Here is a 23,836-nt window from a genome sequence, read left to right on the forward strand (position 1 = left end):
CTTGCTGCGGTATCAATAAGATTTCCGCAATAACCTTGCTGAAAGAAAAAAAAAGTAAACTGCTGCTTGAATTCTTGTTACCGCACGGTTTTGCGGTCTAGGAAAGTATCCTACTGCGAGAAAGCTAACCTAAAGTTCTTGCTTTTGGTATACTGTCAGAAGTCAATAAGCAATTTGTATAATAAGAGCATAACATTACGTCGTATGCTTATTTTATTGTTATGTGCGTAATTTTATATCATTAATTTATTTAGGTTGTATAAATTTAAAGGCCTCCCATCCTTCAAAGTAGTAAGAAATTTTCGCATGCAGCATTGGCGATGTTGCTTTGCACTTTGACTAGACTCCTGCTTTTCTTTTGTCACATTACAGTCAATTACACATAGTGCAATGCTTCCTCATAAAAACGAGCTACGGTGCGCTTACTCTCCGAAGCCCGCGTTTGAAGGTCTTGGTGCTGCTACTGCAATTAGCGCTGCGAGGAGCTTGTTGGCCACTCTCCTTTGACGTTCCATGACCACTTCTATAGCTGGAGTGCGGGGATCCGTTTGAATTAGCGTTTCATCACCAGATAATTCTCTGCTGCACTGTCGCACTCTCCCCTTCTCCGCCTGTGTGCGCGCGACCCTCGTTTGCTGTAAACAAACAACCAAACTGGTGCACTGCTTTGTGAAGCGGACGTGGCAAGGTCGGCAGTCAGTGCACATATAAACGCCGGAAGCAGGCGCCGACGCCACCGTAATAAGTGTTTCAAGGATATCAGTGGGAGGGCTGTCTTCTGTTCTTTAGGTTTCTTTTGTTCTTGTGGAAGGATGTCTGCCTTTTTCAGGAGGCGTGTACTGCTCGTATCTATTTGTTCAACCTCGCGGGCATACGTGTCTAAACCAAATTGAATATGAAATTCCGTCTATCTCGCTGAGGCTATCTAACACGTCGTTGCGATGACTCAATCTAGAGGTGGTGTTAGAACATTTAATTGCCAGCTGTAGAAATGTCGCTGTACATCAGCCATATGATTTCTGAAAAAGAAAGATACTCATATTGAGAGGTCATTACGCGCGTTGATACGCAGTCTACCACCAAGTGGCTTCAGGATCGCAGATTTCATCATAGAGAGTGTGCCAGTTAACGTGTCTTGGAGCAGTTATTGGTGGCCTCCAATAAATGCTCGCTTCACGCTATGATTAATTGAAGGCTAGATGCCTATTTGGGCAAATGCTTTAGGGGAATGGATATTGCGTTGTATATGCCCAGGTATTACTGACTACGAAACTACACACGCGATTGCCCATAATGAGTCAAGTGTCGCTTCAGAGTTCGCCCTCGACCAGATCCATTCAGAGAAGCTGCATTAAAAGAAATCTGGGGCTGTACGTGTCAAAACCACGATGTGATTATGAAGCAAATATGCTAATGTCTTGCAGTTTTTATCCAAAGCGTATAGATATTTCATTGCATGAGAGTCAAGGTGATAGGATGATGCTTTCCGCATTTTCTAGTGAATAGTCGTAATTAAACAGTAGTTAAGTATGACGGGCGTTTTTTTTTTTTAAGATCATACGGAACCTTTAAAAATCGCCAGTGGTAGATATCGTGATTCTAGTCATTGATCATCCAGCTCAAAGAGGCGGAGAAACTTGCTTGAGAAATCGAAATGTATAACCTAATAATGAGGAAAATTTAATTATTTTTGAAATATTTACTTTACCGCACATATATTGCAAATTGCGAAATTTTAACTGTGAGTTCACAAGGCGATACCACTCGTAACGAATTTTCACGATAATGTTATTATGATCGACCTGTCAGGTGTGAGAAGCATTCAAACGGGCTTCCCCACGTCAACATAATTGCCCTCTTCCCAGAAAAGGCGCCACCCTTTTCCCCGAACTGACACCAAGGATGGGCAAAGGGAAAGGCAGGCTCCGGAAGAAGACGGCGACGACCACAGGACCGCCAGAGGTTATTTGAGGCCGTGCTGGCTCCTGTGTTAAAAAAACCGCTCGACACTCGGATGAGTCACATATGCTTACCAATGAAGTGAATACAATCTTTTATACTTTTTTTCATCATCACGATGCCCGGCTTCGTCGTCGTTTCCTCATTCTTGCGGTAAAGACCGACCTCACCCGGTCCAGATTATTCGTTCCAGTTACTTTTGTGCTTCAATGGATAAAACGGCGTATTTAAAAAAAAAATAAGTGGAACAACGGCGCATTTTCCTGAAGGTTTGACGGCGCATATCTTGAAACCGGTGCCAAATTCAGTATGCTTTGCAAACTCACCGGCTTCAACTCGTAAATTGCAATGTGTCGTAAAGTGATCAATTTAAAAGGTAAATAGAGAATCTACTAGCTAGTCGATTGTGCATTTTGGTTTATGGTTCGGGTAATGTCCACCGCTTCGAGAAATCCAGCTCAATGACCACAATTACGCTATCTGCCACAGGCGATCTAAATAAATAAATATATTTAGCCTATAGAAAGAAAACTTGGAAGGCGATTCAACAACTTCCAGTTGACGTCAATGAAAGACGAATTCTTCCTGAGCTAGTTGGGGATGACAATGGGTTTGGAGACACTGCACACGGCACTCTATCGCGTCACCCTTCGCGTGAGGTGATAAGAGGAGCGTCGGACTCTCTTGAATGAACTGTTTACAGGATCGGCACACATTTTGACGTATGATGTCGTGTTAATTATATTTAAATAATTTCCGTGGTCTTACTTGCTAAAATTACGATCTAATTATGAGGCGCGTCATCGGGGGAGGGGGGGGGGGGTTGGGGGGTAAGCGTCCGTGGTGTAATGGTTACATAACAGGATTCTGTGCTAGATGTCCCCGGTTCTAATCGAGCCTTCGGATAATTTTACTGGCTTATTTATTTAAGAGATCACAACTTCGCCACAAGGGCGACAGCAAAGAATGCGGTGGAAGCTTGTTAGAATATTGAACGAAGTAAGGCTCTTCGTTCTCAGGGATTGGCCCAAGAGAGAGAGAGAGAGACAAAGGAGAGGAAAGACAGGGAGGTTAGCCAGTGTAAGTCCCGGCTGGCTACCCTGTGCTGGGGAAAGGGGTAAAGGGAATAAAAGGAGAAAGAAGAAGAAAAGGAAAAAAAAAATGGAAGAAAAAAGAAAATTGACACAGTAACGCGAAACTACGCGCTACAACGTTCAGAGGCGGTCACACAATTGGCATGTCCTTAAAAACTTCAACAAAGCCCTTAAGGCCTTGAGTGCCGAAGCCCGTCTGGACCAGTGTCCTAGAGCTTTTTCCTCTGTAAAGGGGCGATTGTCCAGTTTTGCGAGAGCGGTCACAAGCACTTTTCTTCGCACTGCGTAACGGGGACAGTCACAAAGGAGGTGTTCAATCGTCTCCTCGCAGCCGCAGGTGTCACAAGTAGGGCTGTCGGCCATTCCAATGCGGAATGAATAGGAGTTTGTGAATGCCACGCCGAGCCACAGGCGGCACAGAAGTGTTGCTTCCGCTCGTGGCAACCCTGGTGGTAGGCGGAGTTGCAGACGTGGATCCAATTTGTGGAGACGTGCATTCGTGAATGCACTGGTGTTCCACAGATTCTGTGTAAGCTCGCGGGCGAGGGAGCGAAGACTTGTGGCTGCATCTGTTCTTGACAGCGGTATGGGTGTAATCTGGGCACCATCATGAGCCGACCGGGCAGCGTCATCCGCACTGTCATTTCCTGAAATTCCACAGTGACCCGGTATCCACTGGTAGATGATGTTGTGTCCCTTGTTGATTGCGTGATGGTGGAGTAGTCGGATGTCTGCGACTAGTTGCTCATTTGGTCCATGGTTGAAAGGGGACATCAGACACTGAAGAGCTGCCTTTGAGTCACATAAGATGGACCATGAATGTGATGATTTGTGAACAATAAACTCCAGAGCAGCACGGATAGCTGCGAGTTCTGCAGCCGTCGATGATGTGAGATTGGCCCAAGAAAGAGGCTAGAAACATACCCGATACGGAAGAGTGGCGGTAACGCTCTAAGAAAGATTTTGATCTTAAAGTATCTTAATTTTAATATTTGAAAGGTAATAATACTTTTACAATAGTACAGATTGAATAGTGCGGTTCAGATAAATTCTTACCTTTTCTTCTTTGTGATGTACGCAACTTTCTTTCTGTATGACACAGCAAGGCATTTAGAGGAATCCGAACTACGTACATGGTCAGACTCTAGCTCTGGGAGACTCCCTCTGTCTAAGGCGGTTAGTCTTATTTAGTTAAAATGAATAGCTTTCTAGAACATTTTATTCGCAATTTGCCCGAAGGCTTATGCTATAAGAGATAAATAGAATACACGTAGAAAAAAAATACGTACAAAAAATACGTATTGTCGTCCCTTGGACGATTATACATAAACATCTTCAACGTGAAGGTCCCCGGCAGGTATATATAGGAAATATCTGTTTTAAGGGAACGAGGATTCTGCTACACGTGCATTTCACCCTTTTGCTTACGTGGACAGATGTGCTAAGGCGGATGTGGCTTATTTCGTTATACGAGAGGTCTCTTGTTATACGGGAGGTCAATTTAAATTTCTAAGGTTGCCCTGTCAGGACATTTGGTACACATACAAGTCGGATACTGAGCAAGACTTAGGATCGGAGGAAGACAGTTTATTGAGAAAACTTTCCATTGAATGTTGCTCTAATCGAAAACTTTCGCTTTCAGAAGTAAGCGTACGCCCGCAGCATGTAGAATGGCCAGTACACGATGTTGAAGAAGAGGAAGCAGATGGGGAAAAGATAGCGGGCGTTCCTCTCGACGGACTCCGATCTCTTGACGTTCCTGTGGTGCTCCTGTTTGTTGGCCCGGTTCATTTTCAGCAGGAAGTCGTCCGAAGGTGTTCCGTGCATCACCACCTGCAACAGCACAGTAAACTAGCGATTAACAACATAGGCGAGCGCCGCCATGTTTGAGATTGAAAAGTGCAGCGCCGACGAGGAACAAAAGGAGCGAATTTTGCGCTCTGGGTATCACCGAAAAAAAAAGTGTCTCGTATCCGCTACGCGCACGAAAAAAAATAACAATGGAGCTCACGGGGCGTTTCGACCAAACATTCGAAATAAACGTGCCTGTTGCCTGTCACGATATGTAATAGTGAATTGAGTGGTCAAGTGCTTGGTATGTTACTCGCAGAGCTCGCGCAGTCTCACTCACTCACTCACTCACTCACTCACTCACTCACTCACTCACTCACTCACTCACTCACTCACTCACTCACTCACTCACTCACTCACTCACTCACTCACTCACTCACTCACTCACTCACTCACTCACTCACTCACTCACTCACTCACTCACTCACTCACTCACTCACTCACTCACTCACTCACTCACTCACTTCATTTATTCATTCACATATACACGCTGTACACTGGATGCTCACCTAGTCACGAAACAGGTTTTTGTGTTGTTTAGTAGCATTTAACGGTTGGTACGCAAGCGAAATACTTTATGCTAAGCAAACCAGCTGCTGGCAGCACAGTTACGCGCTTCCGTCAATGCGAGGTGATAGTACACCGGGGACACGTGACTCCGGTCGCTACGCCCACGAGACGAATTAATGCAGTGGAAGCTTACGTGGCACACGTCCGCGAAGGCTTGGTCCACCTTCCTGAGCCAGAGGGCCCTGAGCTTAAGCCTGGCCATGTAGTTGACCATGGCGGAGACCAAGATGACGCCGTACACGAAGAGTATGCACGCGGTGACCCAGACGTCGGCGGCCTTCAGGTAGGAGACCCGCGGTATGAGCGCGCGGGCGCCGTTGGACACGGTCACGATGGTGAGCAGGCAGTTGACGCTGAGCACCATGCGGGCCTGCGGGATCTCAACCTTGAGCCACAGTGCGTGCCACGACATGAGCACGGTTAGCGTGAGTGGCAGGTACAGGTGGATGAGGTAGTAGCCGGGGTCCCGCTCCAGCAGGAACTCCATCTTTAGGCTGCTGAAGTTGCCTGCGCGTGCGCGATTCCTGTCAAAATTTCGAAGACATCATAACGAGGCGCGCTGCTTCGTAGCGTAACGAAGGAGAGGTTAACGATAAGGTGACACATGCAAGGTATCTTGTGATACATTGTCTGTGTCACCTTGTCATTAACCAGTCTTTTGTTACACTACTAAGCAGTTCGTCCAGCCATGATGTTCCACTATTTATGCCCCGTTACACGCTTTCTTTCGAAGACCCTGCGTAAGTGACCAGGGCCCTTATTCACAAAAATCTCTTACGTTAGGATTGGCTGGCAATTGGCAAAGGGTAACTTACGAATGACAAACCTTGTGACTTGGGCCCCTGGTCCGTCACTGCACCTTTTTTTTTTTCAGTACACTTGCATAGCACATCTGTTTTTCTATGTATGCTTAGGAAAGCGGCCAGCACTCTACCAATTAATATCAGGCATTTAAAAAAATCAAATATGGGGTTTGATGTCCTACATGAACATTTTGCTGATTTTTCTTGTAGTGCAAATAGCACAAGGACGTAGGAGAAGAACAGGCACACACACACAGGTGCTACACTGATGGACTAAACATACGCTTTGACAATGGGAGTTGCCATAGCGATATGGCTCCGTATAAATTATGAATACATATTGACTTCAGCCGTTATTGACCTTTTTGGCACGTTAACTTGTGCAGGTTCGACGCTTTGAGTAATGCTGAGCTGTGTGTGCCTTTGTATGCATATGTATGCGTTGTACGGTGGCTGATATGCAGTCTTTTAGAAAAAATGTTATGGTGAGAGACAGGGAAATGTTAACTATACTCGCGGACAACTCTTCTTGGCTACCAAGCGAAGGCTACGGGGACGGAACTTTGTGCACATATGTATTGATGCGCTATGTTATCCGGTCGTGTTTTCCACATTCCCTGGGCGACATTGACCATTATTTGCTACGGTGTCCTGAATTTAACACTGAAGGAAACATGATAATAGATGGACTCAAGCGTAATATGACTCCGAACACAAGCGCAGGCGACATTTTGTTCCTGCGTGGACATCGGATATTTTGGAGTGAGGGTTTCCAGATCCTCAATTTCCTCCACGGTGTACAGAAATAGCGAACAGGGAGAAGTGGGATGGATGGCGCGCCGCATGTCGCGTTCCGATTGAACTCAGTCCTTCTCGCGTTGATCTTCCCTGTATGCGTCGTGGCTCGCTTCAGTCTCTGTGCCACGCTCGATAAGCGGTGCTTGGCTGGAGAAGTTGCCGACAACTTGGAGAAGTTGCCGACAACTTTTGCAAGTGTGGCACGGCCTGTAGGTAGCAGCACCACTGCTCCTCTTACTGCTTCGGTTCAGGTGTTTAATTTATTGCGACTGTGCAATTGCGATTACTAGGCACGAAGCGTGCACATATATGCACTCTTACTGTTCCCTGTGGCCTAATTTTGGGTGTAGAAACTTGCGAAGGCTGAACTGCTTCAGACCATGGAAATCGTGTTACTTCGAGCCCATATAAACAATTTGATAAGAAAGTACTCTATCGAGTAGAACTTCGACTTGGCTATAGGTAGTTAAGGCGTATTTTTTATTTTCTTTAAGAGAGCGTCCTAGAAGTATGTAATCGCAGTCTGAAGAAAAAATTTTTCAGAACGGAAGTCACATAATCTGTAAACTAAAAAAAAAAGACACATATGGTCGGTTTAGTTTGTGATCTGTTATGCAAATTCACAGCGCAGAAACAAGATAAATGCAAAATTATAATGTACCGTGCTTTGGGTGAATATTAATAAGCCACAATAATGTCGAAATTATTCCGGAGCCCTTCAATACTGCTTCCAGCATGGCCTACTGTGTAGCTGCGGGAAATTAAGGCCCACAATTTAACCTTTTGGACTAAACAGACGGAATCGTTTTCGTTGTTCCTGTCCTTCTGTAGTTACCGCGTAATGCGTTTACATAATATATACAGGGTGTTCTTTTTTTTAGGTGCACGAAAATTTTGAAAGATTGCCCATAGCACATAGCACAATTCTAACCCCCCTCGATCTTAATTACTCGATGATGCGGCCATTACTTCTACAAAACATCAAAATGCTCAGTTGAATAATTAACGTAATTACGCTAATTATTTTTCATTAATTACTTTACACCACATATATCAATCTACGAAATATAGCCGCGGAGTTTTCACGGCGTACAGTCGGAACGAATTCTCTGAACAGCACCATCTCCGCGGTATTAATTTTCAAAATGTCCGACGTAATGCATCGGCATTCCAGTTACTTGTTTAAGAAACCGCTGTTTTATGCATTGAAGCCTTGTTTGCGGACACATAAACAAGTTAGGGTGGCTGCCCGCTCAATCCTTGTGCGCTCGTATTGGAATACGAGTCGCTACAGAAGACCAAAGAAAAATATCGTCAGCGTACATTGATATGTGAAATGCCATGGGTTAACATTCATCGAGGCCGACCATAGTTAGGTTAAAGAGAATAGGACGCAATGCCCTGCCCTGCAGGTCGCCACTGTATGTAACATAGTTCGCTGTGGGGCAATTTGTAGTGTGGACGGAGAAAGACCTTCTCGTCAAATAGTCGCGGATCCACTGAAACATGGGATCACCAATTCGAACAGCCTCCAATGACTCGAGGATCGCTTCATTTGTAACATTAACGTTCACCGATTTCACACAAAGAAAGAGCGCCATTGATATGCTCTTGAAGCATTTTTGTTATTAGATGAACCTTGTCAGGTCAACGTTGTTTGTTGAACGTTGTTGAACGTTGTGTGGGACGGTGAACGTTGTTTTGTTGCTGGATGAAAGATTCCAGGCCAAAGGGCGACTTTCCTGGTTTAAGCAGCGGTACATGCCGACTTCCATTGCTGAGGAACAATACCGTCATGCCATGAGCGGTTGTAGTAATTCAACAGCTCTTGCCTGGTCTATTTTATAAGATGGGCTAAAGCAGCATAACTGATTCCGTCAGGGCCTGGTGAAGATGAACGTCGAGAAGCAGACAGAGAGGCCTTAATGTTGAAGTTGTCGCCGACTATAGATCATAATGAAGGTCATGATCTACAGTAGGCGACAACCTAAAATTTACAAACAGGCTCCACCAACAAAAAACGCGGTATACCTATTCTACGTACGAGAGGAAAAGGTATACACGCAACTCTGCCCTCTTCATGAGCATATGCAGGTACACTGACAGCTGCGCCGCCGTTATAAAGAGAAGTTTTATTCGTACCAATGACAAACATGTTCTTTTGTCAAAGATTCAACACAATACTGGCGTACACAGTTCCCGACTGACAAGTGAAATCTTAACAAAGAACGGAATCGATCCTTACATGAAAAACACCATCTGTTTGAAAAATCATTGGCACTATGCGCCGTAGGAAAGGCACTTCGGAAGATAGGGTTTGCCGTGGCAAATTTCAAAAGATAGTGTGTGTTAGGGCCTTAGAAACGCGTCGACACCATCGACTTCCGTTTCGTGCACCGGATAGGACCATACAATCTTGCTTATGGTATGCAGGGCCGGGAATTCCGCTATTTGGTGTTGTTGACGCACTTCAGCGTACCAATGGTGTAGCAAATTACATAAAGAGTACATAAAGTGACTAACTCTGCTAACAAGTATGCAAACCAAAGTTGATTGATGTACTAATAACAATAAATCCAATAAATAAAAACAATAAGAACATAGTTCCGTCCGTCCGCACATCGTTACTAAAACGATGTGCGACACACACACACACGCACACGCACGCACAAAGCTAATTTATGAAGAAATAATTTTATTTGCAGAGATATATAGACAGGCTGGGTATTATATACACATGGTTACATGCACTACATCATATACATATATTATTTGTGTAAATTTTTCATGGGTGATTTCACTTGCGCTCGGGATGTTTTTAATTTCTTTGTTTTTGGTTTCTTCTAATTTCACTGCGGATGGAAACACGCCAAACTTTTTTTATCGTTCTCTATAGGATCTCTAGCTGGTGTGCTAGAGATCCTGTGTCCAAATACTGGTGTCAGAGAACTGTTCATTAATGGATATCTAATTATTAATAACGCTATACTTTGTTGAAAAATGATGAGGTTACAAAGTTGTTTGAAGTCACAAGGACGAAGTTAAGGCAATCTATGCACTATCCATCATTCCCATGCTGGCTGGTTGCCCTGCTTGCAGCTGCCGTAGATACTAGCGCCACAGTTGGCTCTAGTAATTATTGTATGAAACTGTATGCCTGAAACATAGCCTCCACTATAGCTTTGCATAGTATAGAGCTAAGTATAGAAGATGCTGTGCCTGAAATAGTGAACTATTTCTCGGCTGCTCCGTTCTCAGATGGCGCCACGATCTCATTAAACGTAAAGCCCCATAAACTTCGTTAAGTAGTGCCACGCTTTGGAGAATACCGCCTCCTCCTCGCATGCTCTGGCCGAGGCCGACGCCGCTATTGGCCTAATAGCATCACGTAGGCCCTCGCGCCGTGCATCAGCGCCATTTTTGCTCGAGAAGCGTCTACGGAGTAGCGAGGAGCGCACGTTGGCGCCGTTGCTACGCTCGAGCAGTGTAGGCGGCGCCACAGTCGAGGAGGGAGCGTGAAAAAGAGGAGAAACGAGGAGGAGGAGAGTGTCGCTACTTTACGAAGTTAAGAGGTTTTAATTAAACGTGTTCACCGTTAGAGAGACAAGATAGGTACGAAGATGCGAATCGCACTCGGCAGGGAAGCTTCGATTTAAACTTCTGCCACATTTATGGCCTGTTCTTATACGCGTAACGCGATACGCGAAATAATTTGACCACGCAGTAGCGTTTCGATCGAGCGGCCTGCTTTAGGCTTTTCAAGTTGTTCTACGCAAAAGACGCGCTAGGTTTCACTGGTCAATTAAAAACATACCATTCCATGCATCTCTTATTGCACTATTTATACATCTTCAGAAAAAAGCAATCACTGCATTTTTGTGCACACTTCTACACGATCATATCACGACACTCGGCATCACGCACGGCCCGTGGAACACGCCTTTAGCTGTGAAGCTTTTTCGGCCTGGAGCTCTTTGTCCAACCGAAATGTGTGGCGTTCTGGTCTGTAGTCACGTCCAGAGACAACCAGCGATTATAGCGTGCGCTGCACTCATGGCTGAAGTCTTCCAATATGAAGCGTGAATTGAACTGATTAGTCGCTGGCAGAAAGTGACTGGAGTCGTTACTTCTTTTTTTCAATTTTCCAATCTCGCCGAATACACAAAACAGCGCTGACGTACAACGCCGTAGGTTGCGAACTGATGCGTCATACGATGGCAGGGCTTGCGTGTGCAAGTGTAAAATCGTGAGGCCGTACTCACCCGTTCGATGGAATCTTGTGAAGTTATGAATATCAAAATTGATAACGTCGAATTCTGGAGCGTCATTCGAGAATTCCAGCACGACAGGGTTTGTCTCGCGCCAGGAAATCGCCACCTTTTCGTCTGTGTGAGAATCTGCGAAGAAATAAAAAATAAAGAATAAATAAAAAGAAGGCTCAATGTAAGAGTATATCGTTTTCTTCGGTGAGCTTAATAATATGAAGATACATCGAAGGACCCTGGTAATATTTTGCGGTGCGAGAGGTTGGAAAAAGTATACTTTTTTAGATACCTGCGCTTTATCTAATAATTTCTACATTTATTTTATGCAAAAATGACTCGACCTTCGTGTTGTAATAGTGGCGTTCGTGATGTCTATTTTGTTTGCAATGATGTTCTTTTTCGTATAGTACACTGATCATGGTGGCTGCAGCTTGATGCCACGAACTTTAAAGTAAGACGCTGCGCCAGTATAGCTTACACTAAAGATGAGGTTAGAAACATTACGGCAGTCACTGCGAAGCACTTCTCCCCTGCCTTTGGCGCAAAGCCCGAACAAACTGATGTCCTCCCGGGGAAGAGCTCACTCGAGGACCGCCATATGCACGAGCCACGACAACCTAAACGACGTACGATCAGAACCAGCGCTGGTCACAGGCGCTACGCAACACATCACATTCATCGTGCTTTTGAAAATACGTGTCTACACCCCGCAAGTGGCAGCCGGTCCTACGAGTGTCACCGCTAGGCCTCGGCGGCTGCCGTTCGCTTGGGGTGCCACTTTTCTTGGGCCGCGCGGCACTTCTCTTGTTGTTCACACTCCACGGCCACGCGTATCTCGTCGGCATGTCGCTTCGCCTCCTTCCTCGCCACTTCGGTAAGCGTCGCATACCTATGCAGTCTAAGCAGAGCCTTTGTACTCTAACACTTCTTTTCCGCTTGATACTGTCGATGGCGCGTTATAGTATCTGCAAGTTGAGGCGTACGCACAACATAGCGCAGCTAGCGCAACCGAGCCACCTCTATCAGAGACTTTTAGCCTGTCCGCTATTCCGGTAAACGGGAGCGGTTTGGGCGGATTGCCGGATTTGCGGGGGCGTAGCTAGATCGCTGCAGCCGCCTGGTAGCGTAGAGTTCAACCAGACAAACACAGCTAAAACTGCAGCAACCCACTATATCCTGCTTCGCTAGTGGTGCAAATTTTTGGCAGCGGCATAATTAGAGACATTTAGCGTGTCCGGTATTCCGGCAAGCGCAGGCGGTTAGCCGGTTTAGCGGGGGCGTAAACGTGAGCGGCCAAGTTGGTGGCGCCAGCTGGTGGCGCAAAGCTCAACCACCTAAACACAGAGCCAATTGCTATATTCTTCTTAGCTGGGGTGTAAGATTTGGACAGCGGCGTAATTGTGAACACAGTTACGCCACTGCCAAAATTTGCACCAGCAGTGAAACAGAATAAAGTAGGTTACTGCAATTTTAGCTCTGTATTTGTCTGGTTGAGCTCTACACCACCAGGCGGCTTCACCGCTCCGGCCGCTCGCGTTTACGCCCCCGACCATCCGGTAATCCGCCCAAACCGCCCCAGTTTGCTGGAATAGCGGACACGCTAAAGGTCTCTATTGTGAAAACGATTACGCCACTGTCGAATATTTACACCAGCAGCTAAGCAGAATATAATAATTAGCTCGGTGTTTGTGTGGTTGAGCTTTGCACCACCAATCTGGCCCCTCACGTTTACGGCCCCGCTAAACCGGCAAACCGCCCGCACTTACCGGAATACCGGACACGCTAAAAGCCTCTTATTTATGGCGCGCACACCAGTACCGTCTAGGGACTGGAGCGAGGAGAGGAGGTGCCAAGCCTGTACTACCTGTACCGGTGTGCGGGAGAGCGTGTTTGAGGGCGGGCGCATGCGCGTGGGACAAAGAGGGGCAGAACCTATAGCGACCAGCCAGCGGGCGCATGGGGGCGCGCGCGCATAGGCGACGAATTCTGTGACCTTGGACGGCCTCGCATTTGACCTAGGCGCCGACTAGGCAAAGAAATAATTCGCAATAAAAAAAAATAGTTAGGCAGCATACTCCTTGCCCCCCGTTTTTCCTCTTTTATGTAAGGATTATGGATGAATGTTTAGCGACGAAGTGAAATCAGAACAAGGAACAGTGCCGGTGCGGCTAACTTCGGTGGCGTTGATGAATAAAGAAAAATTATATTAGAAATTTTCGCTCCCACGCGTGGTTCAGTACGTAGCTTCACACTGTTCACAGCAATAAATTGCTCATAGTGACGACCTGACAGGCAACATTGTGGCAGAAAATACAGTACCGTTCCTCGAAAACAACAGAAATGCGCTGAAAAGGTTTCCGCAATCACAGAGGCCCATGTAGTTAAATAGAAGAAAAAAATATATTAATAAATCTAGAGAGAAGAAAGTGAATGATAAACATCTTCGTTTTTATGGCTGACGATGACTGGACTTGTAAAACTGCTTTCTGGGAAAACGACTTTGCAAGGGCAAAAAGAAATAGTTTGCCTTGCTATGTTAGATATGTAAAGGGACTTACACGGGCGGAAGACGACATCACAGATCTGCCTGTCTAGCGGGAACAGCTGGAAGTCCATCAAGCACGATAGTTGGAGAGTAATCCTGCACAGCAAAATTGAGCACACGTGAAAGTTCCTTTGATTTGTTCGCTTGACTGCATGATGTAAATCGATCGATCGATCGGTCGGCACCTCGTGTTTGCTCGACGTACCGGCTCCCAAAACGCCAGATGAGGCCTTGGCCTCGGTGACCAAACGTTACGGGGTGACGGAAGCAGACGTGCGAGCGGTCGTTATCGTCAGACTATGCAACGACGCGTTCAAAGGTTTCCAGTTGACATCGCCACTCGTGGCTGCGCCTGATAACAGCCGCCATCCTCCTAATAACAACAGAAACAAGGAACTATTCGACACTGCAAATGCAAAGTTTAGGCAGAGCAACGCCAAGGCAGAGGGTGAGGCGGAAACTTTCGTCATCGACAAAACAGTCGTCCGATTACACGCGAGCACGCAAGACGCGGTGACCGCGCTGATGGGCACCAAAGATTTGTTGGCAGCAATGTACGTGTACGCTAGCGAGACGTTTCCGCGATTGGCCGCAGACGAGTTGGAAAGCGAAAAGGGTAGTGGCGCGGGAAGAGGACCCGAGCGTCGCGACGGGTGTCGCGCCGCCGTCGCGAGAAGAGGCGATCGCCAACTACACCGCGTTGCGTTACGTTATAAACAGAATCGCATACGCCACGGGAAAAACGAAATCGCTATCGCACGTGGCGTGGTACACTTCGTGCGCCTACCTCCGCCGCCCCTGGCCTTGCGTTTTACCGCCGCCCCCGTCGTCAGAGCAGCAGCAGCAGAGACTGCAACAAACAACGACCGCCGACGGCGACGATTGGCTCACGGTAAATTACGCCGAGGGGCGGCTGGTGGCCGAAATACCAAACGCAAAGTCCGTGCTAGAATACGTGCTCAAAGACGCGGTGGACGTCCTGGTGCTGGGCTCTTGCCTCGACCTGAAACTCGAATACGCGCGCGAGCTGAGGCGCGAAGCGTATTACCTGCGACGCGTCGACTTTGTGCGAGACGCGTTGCCCGCCAAGGAAATCGCCGCGCAACAGAATCTCAAGTTTGGCGACCGCAACCGGGTGTGGTGGGTGACTTCGGTAGATCGAGTGTACCTATACTACGACGTGATAAAGATGATAAAGATGCCGAGATACTGAGATACGATCGCTGCCGGTCAACGTCGAGTAGCGGCGCGCTCGTTCCCGTCGTGTACCACAGCTACGCCATCGGTCACATCGACACGTCGCTGCTGCGCCAGATCATCAGTCCCGCGAGCGACGCCGCGCTGCTCGTCGAACACTTGCGTCTCGCCACCGATGTGGCGGCCGCTGCGGTGACGGAGGGTTGCGTGCACTGGCTATCTCGAGTGGCGGAACACGTGCTCGGCAACAGCGATCCTCCGTCTCCGGTAAAGACCGAAACCATACGCGCGCTGATTCCAAAGCTGCAAGAGAAAATGCGCGATTTCTTTGCTCGAACTCTGGTCTACCCGGTCACCCTGGCCAATTCCGAGGTGTTAAACAGCGTAACTGACGAGTTGTTCACCGCGCCCATAGACAACGTCTTTTACTATTACGGTACGGTACGAGAGCCATTCGCCGACCGGTTTGTCTCTTCCGACGACGGAAAAACCAGTCTTAGGATACCCACGTCGTCGTTTACAAATGTTGCATATCGCGATTGGCCCAAGTGGATCGACCGGGACATGGGCACCGACATTGCGCTGTACAATATCAACACCACCATCTTGCGACTCAGAGACGAAATCAACGACGGTATTAACGTCGTGTATGGCGGTACGGGCGTCACTACTAGCATCATCAGCGGTACTAACGATCGGACGGCATCGGCGGGTGACGACGTGGCATCACCGGGAACAAGACCATCGTGCGTCCAGCAACGCAACAACGACGCATGTACAGTCAACAGCAGAAGTTTACGGGATGAGGCTTCCCCTTCAAATGTGAATTTCTGCACTGTTAATGCATGACAATTCGTATTTAATGAATCACTGTGTAGGTGGCGAAGGCTACTACATGCTGGAACATTTAATTCGAGGCTGTGTGACCACGCTTCGCGAGAATTCTTCTTGGCAGATCATGCCTCCCGTAAACTTTTGCGGTTGACTGTACGATTGACTGTACGGTTGACTGTACGGTTGACTGTACGACTGTATGGTATAATTGTCTCCTTTTCTTTCTGGGAATATTTTTTTTTCTTCACATAAATATATATATACACACATAATTTTTTTTGTTAGTCCATCCTAGCCACCCCCCTCACTCTCTTCAAGCGGGGGGGGATGGTGCGAGATGGAGAACAAAGTCAATACATACACATATAATAATAAAATATATATATACACACACACATACATATGATACTGACCTAATTATTAATTTTTTTTCTACACCACGATGATACTGTCTCGCTTTGTTTTCCTTGAAAATATGGTCAATTCCGCGTTGTCGTCATCGTCGCCTTCGTCTTCGGCAGATGAACTCGACGAAGAACTTCGGTCGCAGCGCTTCTTGCAACAATAGAGAACCGAGAGGAAGAGAATTACAGATAGAGTCACTATGCAGGTGGCTAAAACTCCAATCACGGTATGTCGGTGATAGCAAGAGGACTCGACGTTCCACACTCCCGTTTCAGCGACGCAGATTAGCGTTATTGTGTCGTAGTGATCGTCGGAACACGTGTACAATACTTGCCCGAGTCGTCCCATCTCACAAAAGCGTTTCCCTGGAACGTAGGCATGGGTAAGGGACACGGTTGAACACCTCCTTCCCCGTAGCATTAATTCCGCTAATACTACTGCCGCTGTTGGTCGCTTCTTCATCCAGCTTGCTCGACATTATTGAAGGGCAGTTCCGAGGATGAGACAGGACGGGCCGGCGTCGCCTCAACAACGGTGGAGGGGGGCACCCTATTGTTAAGGTTCTCGGAAGGAGGAGGGCTCAAGGGGGTGTCAGATGCACCGGCCGACGACGTCACCGTTGGTTCTGCACCGGTGGAGTTCTCGGAAGAGACCCGTCGTACGATGGCTGGTACAGCTGCTGCTGCTGCTGTTCCGTCCACGGTGGCATCTCGGAACCCAACGTCCGGCGTTGCCGCAACACCACGTGGTGCGTCGGTGACATGACGGCGTCCACTGCATCGAGAATGTTGCCGTCGTCGTACGATTTTACGAATCGCGGAATTGGAATAAAAGCGGTAGCGACTGCAGATGTAGCCGTAGTCTCACCCATGCTAGTGATGCAAGGAAATAGTAAAAGTAAAATCATTAACACCGGGGCTAAAAAGAAAGACATTATTTTTTTGTACACACACAGAGAGAGAGAGAGACCACAATAACGACAACTACTCTACGTGTATGTGGATCGAATCTCCCACCGACTGCCGCTTATATTCACGCCAAGTCTTTCTCCTTTATTAAAAAAAAAAAAAAAGGATGCCCCCCTTTCCCGCCCCCTCCACACCAACATCGATCACATCGTCACCGCCATTCCACATTCACTTCTTTGATATCTCGCCTTCAACACATCCGCATGCATCACAGCGCTCGCCAGTTGTTTGTTCTATTGTATTTCTTTATTCCCATCGACTCTAATCTCGTTCGTACCACCCATCCTCCACTCTCTCTCTGTATCTGCCTGTCGTTTCCACCATTTCCTGATCCGCAGTGTTGAAAAAACAAAAAACAAAGAGCACACTTTTCCGGTGGGTGTGTATGTGTGTGTGCAAGAAAAGAGATATGGCGGTCGCATAGCACTCAAGTAATAAAGATAAACAACAACAAAAAAGAAACACGATGGCTAAAGCGCGGTAAGGGGGTGCGGGAAGAGAGTATTGAGGGGGGGGGGGGGGGAAGTGGTCTGGATGTGAGTAATGTTGAATTCCAATGGTAGATCGCGAGCGCTCGGCCGGATCGCGTCGCTCCGACTGAGATCACTCATGTGCGCACACCATATCTGCGAAGGGAATGCGTGCGCTCCCGCGGGGGCACTTAGTACAGGAAAATCAAGTGAGAGGGCGCTAGAATAGAGAAAGGAACAAGCGCTTGGAAGCGCAACCCACCACCCCATTTCACTGTCCGTGTCAGAAGAGTCATCACTCGACTTGGAAATTGTACTGTCTGAGTCGGAGCTGTCTTGGAGCGAAAACAAAATCGCACGGCGCGAAGCGGCGTCCACGTTTCCCATGTCGTCCATAGCTACCCACGACCGGAAACGGGCGACCGTGACAGGAAGCAGAGGCGGGTGAAGGAAATATGTCACGAGGACTTCCGGTCAAATCTGCCGATTTCGGCGGAGCAAATATTTTTGCTCCACGGAGCAATCCGGGATCAGCGGCTGGTCCCAATCTGCCATTGGAACACACAGCTCACGCTCCCATTCTGCCATTGGAATAGGATTGCTCCATACAGAGCAGAAAAACTTGATCTGGATCTGCCATTGGAATTCAACATAAGATAAGGGGGGGGGGGGGGGTAGAGACGTGTTGCGCGCGTGCGCAGATGGAGGTAAGAAGAAGGGAGGGGGGTAATACCACGAAGGTTAAGGTCACATAAAGGAAAAAAAGAGAGAGAAAGGGGTGTGTAGAGAGTAATGGGTGGGGGTGCCGATAGGAGAAAAAAAATTGGAGCGGTCGAAAGACAGAGAGAGAGAGGGAGGGAGGAAATAAAGCAGGCGAAGGAAGTGTAAGAGAGCCGATGGGGGGGGGGATGAGGTATACCTAGAAAAAAAGTGAAGCCTAGAGGATTGGTGGTAGTCAAGAGATTTAGAAGATGATGACTAAATAAAAAAAAATGTGTGGGGGGGGGGGGAAGGACGAGAGAGAACATGGAAAAAAAGGAATGCGGGATTGAAGAAGTGGCAGTTTTGGTAGTGTATAAAAAAGGAAGCTGTGGGGGAGGGGGGGGAAGGGTACCTTGGTAACATATAGTATATCTATATATGGTGTGCTTTGCGGCTGCTGCAACTCTTGAAACATCATGGCTTGTGACGGCGACGAGAGAGATTGTTGTTGGCCCTGCTGCTGCTGCTGCAACCCTTGAAACATGACTTGCGACGGAGGTGGCGGTGGCGAAAAAGCCTGGTGCTGCTGCTGCTGCATATTCGTAGTAGTTGTACCTATATTCAATAATTTGCCATTGATCCCAATAACCTCTGGTGTCCGTTGGTCTACGGAACCGGTCGTCGACAAGGCAGTACCGCAATAGAAATAATCAGCAGGACTGCGATGTGTGATTAAAGTGCAATTGCTACTCGGTTGGCGGCTGTGCTGCTGTTGCTGCTGGTGCTGCTGCAGGCGCTGTGGTGACAGTGTCGGTGGATCCTCGTGCAGCTTCCTCTGGTCTATCTGTTGCTGTGGCTGTTGCATGTGTCGCTCAAACTTTTGCTGCTGTAGCATGGTGTAAGCCAACGGATCGCGGCCGTGTTCCGATGTTGTTGTTGTTGCTGCTGCTACTGCTGCTGCTGCTGGTGCTACTACCACTTTCTTCGTCTTCCTTTGCCTCTTTCTTCCGTTCACAGCAGTCATCCGTATCATCGCGATTACGCTTGAATGCGGCGGCGGCGGTTGGAACGACGAACCACTTGTCGTCGGCGGAGTAGGAAAAGTTCCACGCCGGACACGAGGCCGTGCAGTAACGCAAATTGGGTAGTTTCATTCGCAGTCTCGCAGCGTTGGCAGCCCGTTCCTCGCGTAGATTGACGTACCTGTTGTAAAACATTGGATTGACCGTGGAATAACCGTGCGAGTCGTCGTTACCCCCAGACCTGGACGCAGGTGATGCCCATGTGCGGGGGCGACTCTTCGACGTCGTCGTCGTCTCCTCCCATGAGCGTTGCCATCACGTCCGCGCACGATTCTCCGGTCGCGTTGAGCACTATTACATTTAGTAGGGGGGCTTTCTTGATGAGAGACATGGTGTTACTCTTGATGCGCGGCGAAACCCGATGCACCGTCACCTCGCATCGGTTGAGCAACGAGAAATCGCTCGAGCCTTGCACTATGGCCTCCAACAGATCTTCGGCCACGTTAAGTGACATACTATTACATATGGACAACACCTTACAATCGTTAACGAATAGCGTTTTTAAATAAGACGTAAAGTCTCTGTCGTTCGTTATTTTTGCGCAGAATCCGTCCAGTCGCAGTTCGCTCCAGTGATCCACGCTGCGCTCGCGCATGACCTCTTTGATGACGTTTTCGCGCTTGCGCATCACGATCGACTCGTTGACGCTGCGCGCAAGCGGGGCGGCCGAGTAAGTATACGTGGGCGGCATGTCGTAAAGGTGCAGCATGATGCACGTTCGCGGGTCCAACCTGGCCAGCGCAAACATGCGATCGACTGAAGACGTGACGCCCAGGTGCGTGTTTCTGTTGTCGAGTAGGGCGTTGAAATTTTCGTTTGTCGCCAGAGCCGTGTCCTCGGAGTAAACCTCGGTGCTGCGCTTGAGTCGATTGAATTCTATTCCCGTGGGTGCGGTCTTGTTGCGCATGTTGCGGTACCACTTGTGCTCTGGCGGGAACCCGAACCTGATGAACTTTAGCGACGAGGACGACACCGTTCCTTCTTTTTCATCTCCTCCTTCGTAGTCGTACAGAAACCAGGGAATTACCGAAAACCCCAAGTCCAACACGGACAGACCTCTCACCGAGGCGGTCGTTCGCAAAATGTGCTCTGATCTCACGTGCACCGGCACGACGTTGCACGATTTCGTTGCGGGGATAGGAAAGTGGAGCGATTCGACGTGGCATTCGGTCGCTTTGGTTATGCATCGCGCAATCATTCGTGCCTCGCGGTCGTTTATGATCTTCATCGCGCGTTCTTCCTCATCTTGTTCTTCTTCTTCCTCTTCTCCTCCTTCTTCTTCATCTTACCAGTGCTTAATCATTTTCCTTTTTTTGTTGTTGTTGTTGCGCATCATCGAGAGCGGTGGTCTCGGTAAAACGGCGCCGGCGACGTCGTCGTTGGCGGCACCGCCACTGCGTAACAGAAAGACCGATTTGGCAGAAAACGGTGTTGTTTTCGCGTGGAGTGCGTACAACACTCGACCGGTGATGTGCGTCCGCAGTTCACCCAATCCTCGCGACGTCTTAAAGTGGGCTGTGTGAACGTTAAGAATGTTTGTTCGACTAAACAATGACAGCACAATCTCGTCTATTCGAGCGGCACACAGTCGTCTCGGTACCGATGCTACTACACCCGATGCTTTCGCTCCACCTACTCTTGTTGTTGCGGCGGCTGCTGCTGCTGCTGCTGCTGCTGCTGCTGCTCCCGTCGCCACGGCGCTCTCGTTGACGATTTCAATACTCGCGTAGCCAAACTCTTTGCCCGCGTTAATGAATATTCGCGGTAAAGAGACGTGTAGAAACGCGGTGAGCGGATCCCCCTTTAGCGACTCGCTCTCGGTATTGTGAAAGGTGAGTTTGATGTGAGGCACGTTTCTACGCAGAGCCGGCACCACGACTTCGTTGAAGAGTGACACTCCCTGCTTGGTGGTGTTGTAAGCAATGTCTACGCAGCGCACGTCGGCGATGATTGCGTGCGCGGGCATCTTGACGTACGTGTCGACCAGCTCGTTGACTAGCGCGATGCGAGCGCCGGCCAAAAATTTTGTCTCCTGCAGCCGATGAGTGATTTGGTCGACCACGGAGTTTACCAACACTGCGTGTATTCTCACCGCGATCGGCTTGTTTTCCCACCACGACATAATGTAAGGCGACAGCAGTATGTCTGCGTCCACGTTTCGTTGCGGACAGTCTCGCGTTAGATCAAACTTGCTGACGATGTCAGATCGCACAATGTGTTGTTGCTGCTGCGGTTGCTGTTGCCCGATATGGTCGTTGCTGTCAGTATCAGAAGAAGAAGTGGTATTAGCAGCAGCAGCGGTGGCAGCAGCAGCAGCAGTAGCGGTAGTACCACCACCACCGCAAACATCGACAACAATGTTGCTGTTACCACACACACCACCTTTGTTGCAATTGGTATTATTAGTCGATGGGGCGTGGTGGCGGCGACGGACGGCGACCTAAAGCCTAGTAACGATATACGATTAGTCTTGCCGCTACCGTAACTGTGCATGACAGTTTTGCACTCGATAAAGTTTCCTGCAATGGAATCGATTAGGAACCACGAAGGATGCCCGATCGGCATTGCTTTGGCCGCATCCAACTGTCCCGCCTTGACGTACAGCGCCACTCCGCCGTCTAGTAGCATGCAGCTGTACTCGCGACTGATACTCTTGATTGCGTTGCCCGCGTTCGATATGCTTTCGGGACCTCCGTCTATGGCCATCTTGGCGTCTATGGCATCGATCGCGGCGCGAGCATCCCCAAATTGGCCTCCATCATTGTTCATTTGAAAGAGCTTCGATTGCTGATGCCTGTGAATTCGCAAAGCTATATAATACTTTTTTTATTTTTTATTTTTGAAAACTTAACCCATCGTCAGAAAATAAAAAAAGCCTAACCTTTCTGATTGCAATGCCAGCAGAAATACGACAAAAGCCCATTGTGCGTAATAACTGCGGAAGAGTCTCGAATCTCCGAAAAGCAATAAAGCTAAGTAAATAATTGGAAGTACGACGAAAGCATTTATATCTTTCTCTTTAGCACTTCTTGGAACCATATGTCTCCTGCTAACACCTTATTTGTTAACACTTCGTTGAGCCATAACCCCTAGTATAGAGATGCTATGTTTGCCGTCTTATGTCATATGCAGCAAACAAACTCAGCAGTACGTTTGCCGATCCGAGCAGGAGTGGTCGCGTTTGAGAGAGCTCACTGAGTCATTGTAGGCATAATCCATAAAACTCATGCTCATGCTTAGCAGGAGTTATAGGGCCTACAGGGGGGGGGGGGGGGTAGATAGGGGAGGAAAGACAGGGAGGTTAGTCAGTGTCAGAACTGGCTGCCTACCCTGTGCTGGGGAAAGTGGTAAAGGAATCGCGTAGTATCGCGTTACTGTGTGAATTTTCCGGTTTCCTTTACAGGGCCTACAAGTGTGCAGTTTTGCGGGGGGGGGGGGGGGGGGGGAGATATTTTACGCTATTGCTCGGTTATGGCGCCCCCGCATTCGACACGTAGGGTCCAGATATGGCATAAAGAAACTCAGGCAGCAACACAGAGGGACGCGAATTTGCGATCACCGTCTTTGAGCACGCCGGGTACTTTACGAATTGGGAACGAGAATGACAATAAAATTAGACCTTAGGACCCGCACTCGCTGTGTCATAGTAAAGCTTTCTGATGCGTGAATAAAGGTCACGCGCCTTTCTTTCGTATCACTTGTGTAGAGGAAAGAAGCCGTTACGCGATCATGCATGTGTCGTGTGATGACTTATTCTGATCCATCTTTCTCTTGCTCTACACGCGCGACGTATTGAGCAACAGAAAGATGGATAGGAAATTTTCATCATGGCCTACAATTTTCCGATTCACAATTTTGCTCAGATGATAATATTTGAGAAGTTAATTTATTAATAATAGTAAATGATGCAATTAGGCGAGATACAAAAGAATAGCCTGATTTGCTTCGAGCGACGGCAAACAACGTTAGCTTGTTCCTGTACAGCGACGTGGCACTCGCGTATGTTTAAATTTTGGCACAAGCTACGTGCGACACCCTGTATGTAACGATGCACCAGAAATAAAGAAAATCAGTACCATAAGATCGCACAGTTTCCGGGTCAACATGTGAGAGGAAGTAGTCGATGTCGGTGGACAACTATCGAATAACAGGATGCCCATAATGCTATCGCATTAGTGCTGTTCAGCAATAGAACGATTATATGTGAGTTCTTTATCTTTCTGTTACTAATCACAAATTCCTTGTTCGAGGGTGGAATCAGATAAAAGCTTATTCGTTAAAGCCTTGTGAGCA

At 48.0% G+C, this 23,836-nt stretch overlaps 1 protein-coding gene across 3 annotated transcripts; it reads right to left on the reverse strand.

Annotated features, from left to right (window-relative positions):
• Positions 1-4,625: 4,625 nt before the first annotated feature.
• On the reverse strand, positions 4,626-14,359 carry LOC126530915 (glycine receptor subunit alpha-2-like). 3 transcript variants are annotated; one of them, XM_050178243.3, is made up of 5 exons: positions 14,091-14,359; positions 13,899-13,981; positions 11,338-11,472; positions 5,608-5,981; positions 4,626-4,886 (listed from the first exon to the last, which is right to left on the reverse strand). In XM_050178243.3, the coding sequence occupies exons 2-5, from the start codon at positions 13,954-13,956 to the stop codon at positions 4,692-4,694; spliced, it is 762 nt and encodes a 253-aa protein (XP_050034200.1). In that variant the 5' UTR covers positions 13,957-13,981; positions 14,091-14,359; the 3' UTR covers positions 4,626-4,691. The 3 variants fall into 3 exon arrangements, with proteins under 3 accessions (XP_050034200.1, XP_054926833.1, XP_054926834.1); XM_055070858.2 differs by having other exon boundaries at positions 14,071-14,359; XM_055070859.2 differs by lacking the exon at positions 11,338-11,472 and having other exon boundaries at positions 14,071-14,359.
• Positions 14,360-23,836: the final 9,477 nt, after the last annotated feature.

Source organism: Dermacentor andersoni, chromosome 5 (assembly GCF_023375885.2).
Source record: "Dermacentor andersoni chromosome 5, qqDerAnde1_hic_scaffold, whole genome shotgun sequence".
In the NCBI taxonomy this organism is placed as follows: domain Eukaryota; kingdom Metazoa; phylum Arthropoda; class Arachnida; order Ixodida; family Ixodidae; genus Dermacentor; species Dermacentor andersoni.